This window comes from Amblyraja radiata, chromosome 12 (genome assembly GCF_010909765.2).
Source record: "Amblyraja radiata isolate CabotCenter1 chromosome 12, sAmbRad1.1.pri, whole genome shotgun sequence".
Taxonomy (NCBI): domain Eukaryota; kingdom Metazoa; phylum Chordata; class Chondrichthyes; order Rajiformes; family Rajidae; genus Amblyraja; species Amblyraja radiata.
This window is the reverse complement of record NC_045967.1, coordinates 12,571,906-12,588,286: the sequence shown is the minus strand read 5'-3', so window position 1 is coordinate 12,588,286 and position 16,381 is coordinate 12,571,906. Positions and strand designations below refer to the sequence as shown.

Below are 16,381 nucleotides of genomic sequence, written 5' to 3'. Positions count from 1 at the left end.
CCGATCAGTCTATGTCAACAACTCGCTGCAACGTTTCCCGACCAGGAGACGGCACACAGCGCAAAACCCCTTCCAGCGTGTTTCAATTTTAATCGGGAAAGGTCACGGGCTCGCCAAACACAAAGGAGCAAAAGAGAAGACTTCAGGAAGTCACTCACACCCATGACACACAAGTCTGTGTCCATTGTCTCAAAAGTGTATTAGACAGACCGAGGGAGAACCAGATTGATTTGATCACCAGCACCACAAGACCTGGTTTCATTCACCGCTGCATATTCAATTCTACTGAAGTCAACAAGCAGCGTGACAGGGGGAATAAGCAGAAAGTTTGTTGAAGAGGAAGGAAGAAGTGGAGGTGTGATGAAATGTCCTTGCCTTGATGCATCAACTCTATTTCTCTCACCTGCTGAGGAATGTCCGTCTTTCCATCAGGATGCACATTTAAAAGCTATTGACATGACTAACCCCACTTTCCTGACTGCCGTAAACTTACAAACTCTTCACCTCTCCTTTGATGGGAAGTCAGAGTCGTTCACAACGTCTCATCCATTGAGCAAGATTAGTGCAGTCAGTCCCGCGGGCGGTTCCTTATTTAATTAGACCGAGACTGCATTGTGTCTTTACAAACCTTCTAAATTTCACAGTACTCGTTTATAGATTGTGTCCTTGCCCCTGAATTCACCACCCAGGCAACTGAACCATCCCACCAACAACTAGAGGACAGTCCTGAAAGAACAAAGGAGGACCTGGCGTGGTGGGACCACTGTGAGGGGGGTGGGGGAGCAAAGGAGCACCCAGTGTGGGGGGGCCACCGTGGGGGGTGTGGACAAAGTTCATATGCAAAACAAAGAATATCACTGTGACTTGTCACATGTGACAATAAAGTACTCATTCATTCATTCATTCACCTCATTGGAGACTCTCTGACTATCTTTAATTGGACATTACTGGACTTTACCTTGCACTAAACATTATTCCCTTTATCTTGTATCTGTACAGTGTGTATGGCTCGATTGTAAACATGTAGAGACGGATGTCAAGTGCTGTTGGATGGTCATCAACTCGGTGAAAGATGCTCTCTGGTCTGCCCACAACTTTTTTGACTTCCCAGCAGAGCGAGATGTCCGTGCGGGGAATGATGCTGACTGGCCCGCTCCAGGCTGCAGGAGTACGTGCTGAGGGAAACAATGAAGCTCGGTGCAGCCAACGCCAAGGCTCTGTGGGGGAGGACCACAGACTAGGGTACTTGTGCTGATGCACATTGAGGGGCAGGGTGAGGTGAAGATGCCCCTCAAACAAGGGAAGGGATATCACCCCAGGGGGGCCATGTGAGTGGCAAGGCTGCCGGGTGTAAGGATATTTTAGTTTTGTTTTTAGTTTAGAGATACAGCACGGAAACAGGCCCTTCGGCCCACCAAGTCTGCACCGACCAGCGACCCCCATACATTAACAACACCCACACACCAGGGACAATTTACAGTTATACCAAGCCAATTAACTTGCAAACCTGTTTGTCTTTGGAGTGTGGGAGGAAACCGGAGATTGCAGGGAAAACCCACGCAGGTCAAGCGTCTCACGCGAGTTTTTATTGTCATGTGTCCCAGATAGGACAATGAAATTCTTGCTTGCTGCAGCACAACACGGGGTGAACGTTCAAACTCCACACAGACAGCACCCGTAGTTAGGATTGAACCCGGGTTTCTGGCGCTGTAAGGCAGCAACTCTACCGCTGCGCCATTGTGTCGTCCCAAAATATTTCTGTCAACATTACCAAATATGATGCTAATGAATGTATAAATGGCCACTGAGAATGTTGGAAGAATTTCTGCACATTTCTTGTTCTGTATGTATTTTTAATCCTGAATAAAGTTTATTTTGATTTTTAAAACTGTATAGTCTTTCCACAGACTAGTTAGCATGCAGCAAAAAAGATTTTCACTGTGCCTCGCCACATGTGACAATAAACTAAACTGAACTCATCTCAGTAGAAATAGGTTATGCCTGTATAATCCCCCTGGCTTCACTATCAGGCTAACATCTTACTGGAAACAGTCCTTGCTGGGAAGAATGCTCAACATTGGACTAATTGCAAGGTAATAATTTAAGATGAAGCCACAAGCAGTGGTTTTAAATGAAGAAAATGTCATCCTCATAGATCGTTTTTTATCTAAACTCTCCGGTTAGGCTTTGTTTTAAATCTGAAATTAGAATCTGACTTTGATACATTTCATTTCTCTAAATTAATTTATTCCAGCAATGTATTGTATTCCTTTGATGCAACAGGTGGGTGCAATGATTGTGCTTTTCAACAAGCTTGAAAGAGGTTGCTAGCATTTTGATTGAATTGACTGAAAGATAGCACATGGAAATGGACCCTTCGGCCCACCGAGTCCATGCCAACCATCGAGCACCCATTCACACTGGTTCTATGTTATCCCACTTTCTCATACCCTCTCTACACACATTGGGCAATTTACAGAGGCCAATTAACCTACAAACCTGCACATCTTTTGGATTTGGGAGGAAACTCCCCCAGTCACAGGGAGAACATGCAAACTCCACAGGGACAGCACCTGAGGTCAGGATCAAACCCGGGTCTCTGGCGCTGTGAGGCAGCAGCTCTACCAGCTTTTTAAAATATATTGCATTAAAAAACAAGTTTACAACATACATCATAAAGAAGGTAATTGCTTTACAATTCCGCAGAGTTCAGACTGTGAGTAGAATCTACATTCAATACACAGTATTGACATTTTAAATTCCGATTATTTCTCTGTAGATAAACAAAGATCCAACCTGTAATTATTGCTGCAGTTCATTTTAACCACAGCACCGTTTATTTTCCATCCTGCCAACCTCAGAGTTTATCATCTCATCTCCGATGCTCTACTTTTGAAAGCAGTGTCCAAACATAACTATTGATCGTATTAACCACAGTAATTAGTGAACATTCAGCTCAAAATCCTCAAGAGTTTGGAAGGATTCCACACAACCTAGACAAGCCGCCACATTCAGCTTCTCCCAAGTGCTACTGTACAGCTTCTTTGGACCACTAAACTCAATGGCATACTGGAATATTTGGCTCATTGGAGTAACATTTCTCATCTGCAACTCTGTTTCAACATCAGATTCAATGAATACTGCAAAAACTAAAATACTGCAGATGCTGAAATTAACGAGAGAAAATAAAGAAAAGTTTGGAAACACTCCGCAGGTCAGGCAGCATCTGTGAAGAGAGAAAGATAGTTAATGATCCTTGTCAAAGAGTTCTCGTCAAAACTAGGAAAAGGTAGAAATCAAATACGTTTTATGTTGCGGAGAATCTATTCTTTGTACACCTTTGCCCTGCAAACGTTTAATTTCTATTATTTCCTAGTTCTAATGAAAGGTCATCAAACTGAAATTGATGGATTGAATTGATTGAAAAATACAGCATGAAAACAGGCCCTTCAGCCCACACTGACCATCGATCACCCATTCACACTAGTTCTATGTTATCCCACTTTTACAACAACTCCCTACATACGAGGAGCAATTTTACAATGGCCAATTAACCTAAAAACCTGCATGCGTTTGTGACATGGGGGAAACCCACAGATCATAGAACGAACATGCAATCTCCACACAGACAGCACCCAAGGTCAGCATCAAACCCAGTCTCTCAAACAGTGGGGCTGCAACACTACCAGCTGCGTCACTGTGCCATCCCAAATATTTACTACACATCCCTTTAATCCTATTGAGCATCAAGAAATGATGGTTAAATAGCCTATTAAGATTAGGTTAATTTAGTTTGGTGCATCGGTACAGCACGGAAATAGGACCTTCGGCCCACCGAGTCCGCGCCGACCAGCAATCCCCGTACACGAGCACTATCCCTCACACTGGGGACAATTTACTATTTTTATCAAGGTCAATTAACCTACAAGCTTGTTCATCTTTGGAGTGTGGGAGGAAACCAGAGCACCTGGAGAAAACCCACGTGGACACGGAGAGAACATACAGATTCCTTACAGAGGATCGAACCTGGGTCTCTGGCGCCACCGTGCCGCCCCAAATTGTATGTATGGCACAATTTTTGTGTTGATCCGCTCACTACCGTCTACTTGTCGAATTTGGCAGCAACATCCGTTGGGAATGAGCCACTATATCACTGGTGGTGCTGGCAATCCAGTCTTGGTGAGAGATGTTTAACTTCCTCCACCTGGAATAAGTTCAATGTCATTGATATCTTCAACACTTTATCCAAGTGCTGTTCGACATGGAGGGGAACTAATTCAGTCTACAAAAGCCAGAATAGACTACCAAACAATTGAATGCCTTGCTGACCATTTCAGAGGGGAAGTTAGTGAGCTATCACCTCACAATAGGCGGCAAAATATTTTTCTTTGTGGTGTGTGAAATAGATTTGAAATATGGCCATGCGCTTTCAAGTATTATAACGTAATCATGGTTGGCTCACACACCCCAGACACTCCTGTTCTCCCCGCGCCTGTTAGGCACAAGATACTGTATAAAAGCCTGAAAGTACGCACCATCAGATTCAAGAAAAGCTTCTTCCGCGCTGTTATCAAACTTTTGAATGGACCTCTCATAGGTTAAGAATAAACTCTAAATCTTCCAATCTACCTCACTGTGTCCCTTGCATTTTTTTGTCTGCACTTGCTCTTTAGCTGTAGCATTATATTCTACACTGTTTCTCTTTTTCATTTGGACTATCTGAAGTATTCGTTTCCATTTACTGGAGATACAGCATGGAAACAGGCCCTTTGGCCCACCCTGTCCACTCCAGCCATCAATTGCCCATTCACACACTACGTCCATGCTATCCCACTTTCGCATGCACTCCCTACACACGAGGGGCAATGTACAAAGGCCAATGAACCTACAAAGCTGCACGTCTCTGGGATGTGGGAGGAAACCGCAGCACCCAGAGGAAACCCACACAGTCACAAGGAGAACATGCTAACTCCACACTAACAACTAACTCCACTAACTCCACACCAGAGGTTAGGTTCAAATCCAGGTCGTGGCGCTGTGAGGCAGCAGATCTACCAGCTGCGCCACTGTGCCACATGTATGTATGGTCTGGTAGACACAAAATGCTAGAGTAACACAGCGGGACAGGCAGTATCTCTGGAGAGAAGGAATGGTATGATCTGCCTGTATATTTCACAAAATAGTATATTGTTTCTCATTGTATCTCGGTACATGTGTCCATAGTAAACCAAAAGCCTTGCCCTTTATGCATCATAGAAAGACAGCGATTCTCCTCCTTTCAATGTTACAATGAGCTGTAGATCGCAGGGGCATAATATAGATCATTATACAATGAACCCTCGTTATAATGGGCCACAAGGGGAGGAGGGGAGGGGGGGGAATGGTGTCCATTATTGCCGATTGTCCACTATAATGGAGTAAGGGATTATCATTGTGTAACTAGTAGAAACAAACAACTGTAGTTGCTGGTTACAATACACTGGAGTAACTCAGCGGTCAGGCAGCATCTCTGGAGAACATTGATAGTTGACGTTTCATGTCGAGAACCTTCTTCAGCCTCTCGGTCTGGAGTTGGGCCTGAAATCCAGGTGAGTGACCTGCTGGTGGCCGGGGGAGAGGCGAGAATCGGCAGAGTCGATGGTCGCGGCCCGTGGGCGGCCAGAGTGCAGGTACGGGTCGGCGGTGGTGGTGGCTGTGGCAGGCGCGGCTTGGCAGAGGCAGAGGAAGCTGTGTGGGCTGGCAGTGGTGAAGGTCCAACCTGAAAGTGGCGCTACTTGTCGGCGGTGGCAGGGGTGGACAGCAGATCCACACGCTATAACCAAATCCATTATAAAGTGGTCTGTTCAAACGAGGTTCACTGCAGTGATATGAGGTAAATCTACTAATATTGGGATCGGCACGATAATCTTTCTTCATCACTTTAATAAAATAAATGCCTCGTGTATTTTACCTTTATGCCGCAGTAGTTTCATAAAATTGAGTCCTATCTTGGAACATCTGTCTGTTCCCCCCGGTTTTCATCATCAATACTTCAAGCAGTAAGACAATAATGGGGTGACCTTTTGGTCATTCAAGCGGTAAAAAAATATTAATAGGACTTTTACATTCTTAAAACTCACTGCACAGTTCCGATGAGATAAATTACAACATGGTCCAGTTAAAATCAGCAGAATATCACCATTTAAGACTTTTTTGTGGATAGTATGGATACTCTGGTTAGGAAGGATAAGCAGAAGCTGGTTTAAACCGAAGATGCTGGCGTAACTCAGCGAGACAGGCAGCACCTCGGGAGAGAAGGAATGGGTGACGTTTCGGGCTGAGATCCTTCTTCAGTCTGGCTCTTTGTCGGAAGAAGGGTCTCAACCCGAAACGTCACCCATTCCTTCTCTCCCGAGATGCTGCCTGTCTCGCTGAGTTACTCCAGCATTTTGTGTCTACACTGGTTAGGAGAAAGGTTGGAAGATGTATTTAATCTATACCACAATACAAACAAAAAATATGTTATTTTGGATAAAATTGACATAATCATGCAGAATATGTTTGTTAATTCATAGAATCCACAAATTACTCCATGTGAATAATTAAAAGGTTAATCGATTATTTTCCATATATAAAACTACAATATTGTAAATCAAATCATAAACTTTGGCAAGTAATTAAGTTTTATGAACTAAGTATTTTCAGAGAATCTTCAGGTTGGTAATGTAAATTCATATTGATTATGTTTTTGTCATAATTTATCACGTAAGGTTTATTGTAATATCAGAACTGGAATTTTGTTGAATATGATTGAAATACAAAATGTTTCTTATTATTTGCAGCTTTGACGCAGGTTGTGTGAGGCGCTTATGAAATTAATTTCTCTGGAACTAAAAGGAGTGTTGGAATCAAATAAAATGGAACAATTTTATTCTATTGCAGGTCAAGGAATTGCATTTGCTATTTCAGTTACCTATGGGACAATCAAAAATGTACTTCTGATGTTCAAGAGAAGTTAGAAAAATCTGTCTTCATGCCGAGTCATTTTATTATTGTAAGAAGAAATATAAACATTGACCCGAGGGACGTGTGTAGTGACGCAGTGTTAGAGTTGCTGCCTTACAGCGCTAGTGACCTGGGTTTGATCCTGACTACGGATACTGTCTATACGGAGTTTGCATGTTCTCCCTGTAACCGTGTGGGGTTTCCCCGGGTGCTCCAGTTCCTACCACATTCCAAAGACATGCAGGTTAGTAGGGTAATTGGCTTCTGTGAATTATCCCTAGTGTGTAGGACAGAACTAGTGTACGGGCGATCGCTGGTCATAGTCAGAGAGTCATATAGTGTGGAAACAGGCCCTTCAGCCCAACTTGCCCACACCGGCCAACATGTCCCATCTACACTATTTCCATCTGCCTGCGTTTGGCCCATATCCCTCCAAGCCTGTCCTATCCATGGGCCTGTCTAACTGTTTCTTAAAAGTTGAGATAGTCCCTACTTCAACTGCCTCCTCTGACAGCTCGTTCCATACACCCACCACCGTTTGTGTGAGAAAGCTACCCTTCAGATTCCTATTAAATCTTTTCCCCTTCACCTTAAACCTATGTCCTTTGTCCTCGATTCACCTACTCTGGGCAAGAGTCTGTGCATCTACCTGATCTATTTTTCTCATTATTTCATATACCTCTGTAAGATCACCGCTCATCCTCCTGCGCTCCAAGGAATAGAGTCCCAGCCTACTCAATCTCTCCCTATAGCTCAGACCCTCAAGTCCTGGCAACATTCTCGTAAATCTTCTCTGTATCCTTTCCAGCTTGTCTGTACCCTTCGCATCTTGATTTGATGGGCTGAAGGGCCTGTTTCCAGCTGTATCCCGAAACCAAACTAAAGGCGCTAACAGAAAATGTGCAAAATTAAAGGAAAAAGTGTTGAAGGGTGTGGAATTTCAAACTTAAGTGTGTTACACGCACAGCAAAGGGATCAGCTATCTTTTTCACTGGTACAAAAGCCAACTCCTAAAAAAACTCTTTATCCTTAAATCTGGCATCCCTTGCCAGTAAAATCATTCTCTACCAGCTGTGCTCATTCCGATGTCTTCAGCATTGTGCCGAGAATCTAAGGAGCATAAAAATCAGATCCACAAGAATCATCCATAATTACTCAACCGTGACTGCTTTAAAACTGCCAGTTGAATCTGGGACAGGATGCTTCACCTACTGCTGTTGTAGATATCGAAGTCCTGTGACCAGCAATGAGTCTCGAACTCTAGTGGCTGAATGTTACTCTGCCACTATATTTGGTTGGCTAAGCAAAAAAGCAAACAGCAGACTATTGAAGCCTAAAAACATTAAATCTTCCCGGCAATCCCTGTCCGACTTGTAATACTGAAACACACACACACCATGGTATGGATCATTTTAGAGTCAGTGTCTTCCCAGCTGTTAACAGGCAACTGAACCATCCTACCAACAACTAAAGAGCAGTCCAGGCTACTATCTACCTCATTGGAGACCCTTGGACAATCTGTGATTGCACTTTACTGGCTTTATCTTGCACTAAACGTCATTCACGTTATTCCCTTACACATTCCCACTGTCAATGACTCGATTGTGATCATGTGTTGTCTTTCCGCTGACTGGTTAGCTCGTAACAAAAGCTTTTCACTGTACCTCAGTGTACGTGACAATAAACTAAACACAAACTCATCTATCCCGTTGTTCACCAGAGTTACAGATCAGGTTACCTTTATCATGCCCCCTTTGTCAACGTTATTCCCTTTATCATGTACACTGTGGATGGCTCAATTGTAATCATGTGTAGGCTTTCTGCTGATTAGTTCGCATGAAACAAATGTTAATTGCCTTGTTGCACATGACAATAAACAAAACTCAATTAAACTGGCCATGCCAAGTTACCATCCATCACTTTCTCAAAATCAACAGGCTTTGAAGGCTATGTTTAAAAATTGACCTACCACTGTGTTCTTGCAAGCTGATTATCCATTATAAGCATGGTGCAGCCAACGCCAAGACTCTGTGCTGCTGCACATTGGGGCAGGGTGTGGTGGGGACTCCCCTCAAACAAGGGAAGGGATATCACCCCAGGGGGCCACATGAGTGGCAAGGGTGCCGGCTATCCAGAACCAGGAGTCACAGTTTAAGAATAAGCGGTAGGCCATTTAGGACTGAGATGAGGAAAAACTTTTTCACCCAGAGAGTTGTGAATCTGTGGAATTCTCTGCCACAGAAGGCAGTGGAGGCCAACTCACGGGATGTTTTCAAGAGAGTTAGATTTAGCTCTTAGTGCTAAAGGAATCAAGGGATATGGGGAAAAAGCAGGAACAGGGTACTGATTTTAAATGATCAGCCATGATTATATTGAATGGTGGTGCTGGCTCGAAGGGTCAAATGGCCTACTCCTGCACCTATGTTTCTATGTATATTTATGTTTTTTGGGAACACTACCAAATATAAAGGTAACAAACGTATGTATAACCGTGGCGAATATCAGAGGAATTTTGCACAGTTTTTGTTTTGTGCAGGAAGGAACTGCAGATGCTGGTTTACACCGAAGAAAGACACAACATGCTGGAGTAACTCAACGGAACTGGATAGAAGGAATGGGTGACGTTTTGGGTCGAGACCCTTCTTCAAACCTTGTTTTGTCTGTCCTGTTTTGTACATATTTTCATCTGGAATACAGCTTACTTTGATTTTTTTTTGATGTGACATTGATGCTAATTAATCACTCAAGGGTCAGAGGATTCTGTGATTGAACCTGGAGTAAGGGAATCTAATGTTGCCATTCCAGGAAATGTTGTCACATCAGGCAGTGGACCTCACCCGCTCCTCTGTATGCAGTCCAGAATGCCCAGTGTGCACAGCATTGCTGGAATTCTTCAGCGGACTTGGTTTGATTTAGCAGCTACATCTCTCTGCACCGATGCACTCGCACCGGGTGACACACAGCTGCTTGCCGTAAAGAAAGATTCCACTCAATGTCAATAGACCTCCTGTGGGACCTCATGAGGCTTCTCACAGGCTGGAACTATCTGGTGGATGGTGCAACTGCCTTCTCTTTAGAGTCATGCACATTATTTCCACACGACAGATAATTCAGGATTTAAGTCCCAAATTAAACTGCCACCTTTTTAACACCGTGTACCATTGAAAGTACTCTACTTTGACAAAAGTCTGGCAGCATAACAATGCCGTCAAATTCATTTCTTGAACTTAGTCTTACAGTTCAAATGAGTCTGCCATTGTGGGTGAAACTTCCAAAGTTTCATATTCCAGTCTTACACCCGTCCTTTAGTAATTGTTCAACAATTGACTCCTTTCGTTCCTGTCAACTATACACTCATAGTAATTAGTAGTTGTTAACTTATTGTCACATAGAACATAGGGCATAGAACATAGACCATAGAACAGTGCAGCACAGGAACAGGCATTTCATCCCACAATGTTAGTGCCAAACATGATGCCGTCAAACTGCTCATCTGCCTGTACATGATCCATATCCCTCTATTCCATGCTGCCTGCTTCCATGTGCCTGTCTAAACGCCTTCTAAACGCCTTCTAAACGCCACTATCGTTTCTGCCTCCACCACCACCCCTCCAGATCACCACTAATTACTGTGTAAAAAAATTGTCCCGCACATCTCCATTAAACGTTCCCCCTCCCCGATCATAGCTGTGCCCTCTAACATTGGAAATTTCCACCCTGCGAGAAACATTCTGACTGTCTACTCTATCTATGTTTCTCACAACCTCTATCAAGTCTCCCCACAACCTCCAGTGTTCCAGAGAAAAATGTCTATCCAACTACTTGTAGCTGACACCCCGCTACGAAAGACAGCATTCTGGTCAAGAAATGTACCTAGAAACAGTGAAATGCTTTGATTTTCATACAATCCAGTAAAATCATACTATACATAAGCACAATGCCATATAAGTAAGAGTGCAAGGAATGAGTAGCTTTCTCCTGATACAGTAATTGCCTCTAACAGTTGGATCATTATGATAGTAATTTGGTGTTGTAGTGCAGAATAACATTGCTTTAGTGATCTGAATGTTAATCTACACAGTTCAGCTGTTTGAAATGTGTTAGTTATGATAAGGTGTATGCACACTATTTCAGTTAAGTCAAGAGAAAAAAACTCTTCCTAACTGCTGTGTCCAATCATTATCAACAAAATATAAGCTAAATCAGTTCTAACAGAAGGAAATTATTTCAGAGGAAAGAGGAACTGCAGATGCTGGAATTTTGCTTGAGCAAAACACAAAGTGCTGGAGGATCTCGGCTGACCGGGCAGCATCTGGGGAGGGAATGGACAGGGGACGTTTGGAGTCCGAACTCTCCTTCAGAATTGGGATGTGAAGAAGGGTCCCGACCTGAAGTGTGGTCTGTCCATTTCCAACCACAGACACTGTCAGACCCGCCGAGTTCCTCCAGCACATGGTGTTTCGCTCAGTAATCATTTCAACGCTTTGGCATTGAATGCGTTGGTTTTGAAAGCTGCACATAACGAGTTTTTTGGTCGCTTTCCTTGCTTTGTACTTAGAAATAGTTTCGCGTTACTTGGCGTTAACATGTCCTGCGCCGTTATTTTATGATACCCCCTGCTCGATAACACAAGGTAACATGGAGTTGCACAAGGTATTCGATAAAAGGTCAAGTGTAATCGAGTACAAGTTATCTTGAAGAACTGTGTAGGAACCGGAGCTTCTCAAGTTTATGTTGTAAACCCGATTGCATTTTTTAATTCCTAGTTTACTTTTTACTGAATCAGTTTGCATTTTCTGTAGATATTTCACGACACCGTGGGGAAAAAAAGTTTGATTTTACGATCCAGGGGCTTTTCTCTCCACGTTACCAAGTAAAGAACAAAATAATCGTTACCGTGTCCATATCGTCCAGGGTCCACCCCGGACATTAGACACAAGTGATCTAATTCCCAAAAAAAAGACACAAAGTGCTGGAGTAACTCAGCAGGTCAGGCAGCATCTCTGGAGAACATGGATATGTGACGCTTCGGGTCGGGATCCTACTGACTCGCTCCAGAGACACCTTCAGAAATGCTGCCTGACCCGCTGAGTTACTCCAGCACTTTCTGTGTTTTTCCTTTGGAAACTAGCACCTGCTAGAACTTATTTCTAGTTCTGTTCCAACTATAATACGGCCAATCTTCCAATGCGAATTTCCAAATACACAAGCCAGTACTTTCCCTTATTTGATTAAGACGTTTGTATGGTTTAAAGAAACAACGGATGGAACAATCAAAAACTAGAGGTCTGGTACTAAAGTTTTACGATGAGAGGGGAAAAGTTTAATGGATGTGTGCGGGCATGTTTTTTTACTCAGAGTGGCGGGTGCCTGGAACTCGCTGACAGGGGGTGGTGATAGAAGCAGGTAGGACAGTGGTATTTAACATATTTTAACATGGACAGATGGATATGCAGAGAATGGAGGGATATGGATGATATACAGGCAGATTTGGTCTTGGCATCATGTACCTGTGCTGCACAGGTCCTTCGAGCTACAATGTATTATGGTCAAAAAGGAGGGTTTCTATAATGTAATCTAATGTTCCTGAATTCTATCACCGAGTTGATGTGACACTCAGCGCCGCTCTTTGTGGCAAAGTGTTTAATGTCACCGAAGTATTTACAGAGTCAGTCTCAGTTCACCCGTCCCACCCCTTAGAGCTCCGCACGCGTGTGCTGGTATTCGCATCTCCAGCGAATGCCTGTGGACCAGACTTTGATGGGACCTTCAACTTTCACCAGGGAGATTGCCAGGCGGCCAGCTCTGCCTTACCGGGGTTCCTCAGCTTCCTGTTCCTGAAGACCGAGATGATGACCAACACGTTGCCCACGATGTCCACCACCGTGGTGAAGATCAGAACCGAGGCCAGTGCCGTGGTAACCCCAACGCCGGCCGAGGGAGTCCGCTCCGACGCCCAGGAGACAGATTCCGAGCAGTTCCCCTCTCCCGACATCTCCGCTCTGCTTTGCATTCGAGACCCGACCTCCAGGAGGACACATTCAGTCCCTATGTGGGTCTTGGACAAGCCGTCTGAGAGTCCTCCCCCATCACACTCTATCCGTCCATCGCCCAACTAGCGTTACTTCTCAAAGTTAGCTCCACGCAAGCACCCGTCTCAAACTGGATTGAAGACTTATGTTGGGTGTCTTCACTCTCGCTCCTGTCACCATTGCACCGCCTTTATATAGAGGTCCTCTCTCTCCGATGGGTGGACCTTGAGCTAGAGTCGGCGTTCCTCCGTGCACGCCAGCTTTCTCCAACTTGCCCATGTGCAGTGTTGCTGCGAGGCTTCCTGCCTCTGAGAGGGGCTGCTTCACTAGTTTTGACGACCTGTTGTAACGATGCCCCTCTCCTCCTCCCCCTCCCCTCTCTCCTCCTTCCCCCTTCCTCCTCCTCCTGCCCGCTTGCAGGACTCTCGCCATCTCTCCGTCCTGAGCCTGCGAGTGCAAAACGCGTGCTTACAGCGCCATCCAGTGAGAACTTGCATTGCCACCGGTCCGTTAATACCATTGTCACGTGTACCGAGATACAGAGAACAACTTTGTTTTGCACTGCTTTTCACAGCAAACTCTTCAAATCAGAATCAGAGGCAAAGTTCCACGCGTTAACTGCATGAACTGAAGTTACTGTGTTAACTGATATTCCATGTGTTCACTGTGTTAGCAAAGGTTTATGTGTTAACTAAAGTTGCAGTTAGACTGTGGTAATTATGGTCAATATATTAAATAAGGTTGAACTTGTTGAACAGTGTTGACTAAGGTAAATGTGTTAACTAATGTCCCACGTATTTACCATAATATGTTAATCGAGATTCCACATATTAACTGATATAATATGTTACCTAAAGTTCCATGCATTTACAGTGTTAACTAAGGTTAATGTGTTAAGTCAGTTGAACACATGGGTTAACACATAACACTCCTAAGTCAGGTTACATGTGTTAACTCTGTCGACAAATGGTTATCGTTAACTAAATTTCCATGTGTTAACTATGGTAATCTGTGGAATTCTCTGCCACAGAAGGTAGTTGAGGCCAGTTCATTGGCTATATTTAAGAGGGAGTTAGATGTGGCCCTTGGGGCTAAAGGGATCAGGGGGTATGGAGAGAAGGCAGGTACAGGATACTGAGTTGGATGATCAGCCATGATCATATTGAATGGTGGTGCAGGCTCGAAGGGCCGAATGGCCTACTCCTGCACCTATTTTCTATGTTTCTATGGTAACTAAAGGTTAATGAGTTAACTCAGATAATATGTGTAAACCGTGTTAACTATGGTTAGCATGTTATCTAAGTTTCCATATGTTAACTATGATAACTAAGGTTGATGTGTTATCTTAGGTGTCATGTGTTAACTATATTAACTATTATAGTTAATTTCCAGAGTGGCGGTGCGGCTCTGGCTGCAGTCGCTCACCGGCAGTCCTGTTTGTTTTGTGTTTTTTGTGTTGTTTATTTCGTTTTGGTTAGTCTAGTTTTGGTTTTTAGTTTGTGTTTGGGGGGGGGGGGGTGTGAAACAGGGCTTGCTGTCTCTCCCTGCGGGGGAATGCGACTTTTTTGTCGTATTCCCCTTCTCTGCCTCCGTCTGCGCTGAGGCCTAATGGTGGAGCTGGCGACCTCGAGGCTCAGGAGGCAGAGCCCGCCAGGACTCGCCCTGAGCTCGCTCCCGTGAGGGCGGCCCGGCTCGGGGCTGGAACAGTGCTTCCGTGAGGGGCTGTGACGCTCCAGTGAGGGCGGCCTGGCCCGAGGAAGGAACGGTGCTCCCGTCGGAGTGGCCGAGCTCGGGGAGGTACGGTGTTCCCAGCCCGAGGGAGGAGCGGCGCCCATGTCGGGGCGGCCCAGCCCGAGGGAGGAGTGGCGCCCATATCGGGGCGGCCCAGCCCGAGGGAGGTACGGCGCCCATGTCGGGGGCGGTCCAGCCCGAGGCTGAAGACGGCACGATACTCACGTGAGGGTGGCTGGGACGGTGTTCTGGCGGTGGTGGCCTGAGTCCGGGGTTCGGCCGCGGGCCAGCGGCTGCGTCAGCAGGACTGGTGGGCGGCAGCTTCAACCACCCCGGGGCGCAGTGATTGAGCCGCGGGACAGTTTTTAACATCGCCCGGTGGGGTACCGCCTCAGCGCAGAGGGAGAAGAGGGCAGAGACTGCAGACCTAAGACTTTTGCCTCCATCACAGTGAGGAGATGCTGGGTGGACTCACTGTGGTGGATGTTAATATGTGTTTATTGTTGGTTTTTATTGTATTGTATTGTATGTATGACTGCTGCAATTTCGTTCAGACTTCGGTCTGAATGACAATAAAGGCTATCTAATCTAATCTAATCTAATCTAAAGTTAAATAACTATTAATTAAAATAAAATTAAATAATTATTAAAGTTAATGTCAACTAAGGTTCAATGTGTTAACTGTGCTTCAATGCTAACCGCCCTTCTAAAAGGATACTGAAAGTATAATGTGTTTACGTTTTAGTTTTGAAAGTTTAAGTGTTGGACTACGTTTGTATTGGAAATGAAAATGTAACTGTTTCCACAGTTTTGCCCTCGTTTCCACAGATGCTGCTGACGATGACTGTTTCCAGAACCTTTCATCTTTATTTTAGATCTCTTCCATCTGCAGGATTTTATTTGAAATTTTCATTTTGTTTTTCATCCAAACAGTTGGTGGTGGATGGAGATCACAACCCCGAATTATGGAACAGTAGAACCAGATTATTTATCAGAAATTGCTCCCGTTTCCAGGGAATACAGACTTCGAGAACAAGCTGCTGACTCATGAGGTGCCTTCAAGTTGTGAGCATTTAAATTAAACAATTAGCAGTGAAACTGGTTGGAGGATGCACGGCACCTGGAACCTGCTTCACCATTCAACAATTCACCGCAGTGACCTTCTTCCTTAACTGCAACTCCCCCTCTCGGCACAATCCCCACATCTTCCCTTTAGCTGAATCCCAAATATTATCAATCTCCTGCACAAGAATCCCCAAGTCCCTGGGATGGATTCACAATCACCACAGAAGATTCCAGAGAGTCTTGTACGTGGGCTTTCTCCAGATGCTCTGGATTCCTCCCACACTCCAAAGACGTACAGGTTTGTAGGTTAATTGGCTTTGGTAAAATTGTAAATTGCCCCTAGTGTGCAGGAGTATGTTAGTGTACGAGGTGATTGCTGGTCTGCGTGGACTTACTTGGTGGGCAAAAGGGCCTGTTTCCGCACTGTATTTCTAAAGTCGAAAAGTAGAACTGAGTCACGAGCCTCTCCCTGTCCTTAATACTAAGTGTCTAACTCCATGTCCGGTCCATCACGGGTGCTGACCTACCCACCATCAAAGGGATCTATATTAGACACTGCCTCAAAAAAG

At 44.7% G+C, this 16,381-nt stretch overlaps 1 protein-coding gene across 1 annotated transcript in view; it reads right to left on the bottom strand.

Moving 5' to 3' along the window:
- LOC116978948 (melatonin receptor type 1B-like) overlaps positions 1-13,190 on the bottom strand; it is a 119,599-nt gene extending 106,409 nt beyond the window's left edge. The window contains exon 1 of the mRNA XM_033030257.1: positions 12,799-13,190. Within this exon, the coding sequence (XP_032886148.1) occupies positions 12,799-12,997 (199 nt within the window). The 5' untranslated portion in view covers positions 12,998-13,190. The remainder of the gene's footprint in view (positions 1-12,798) is intronic.
- Between the last annotated feature and the right edge of the window lie 3,191 nt (positions 13,191-16,381).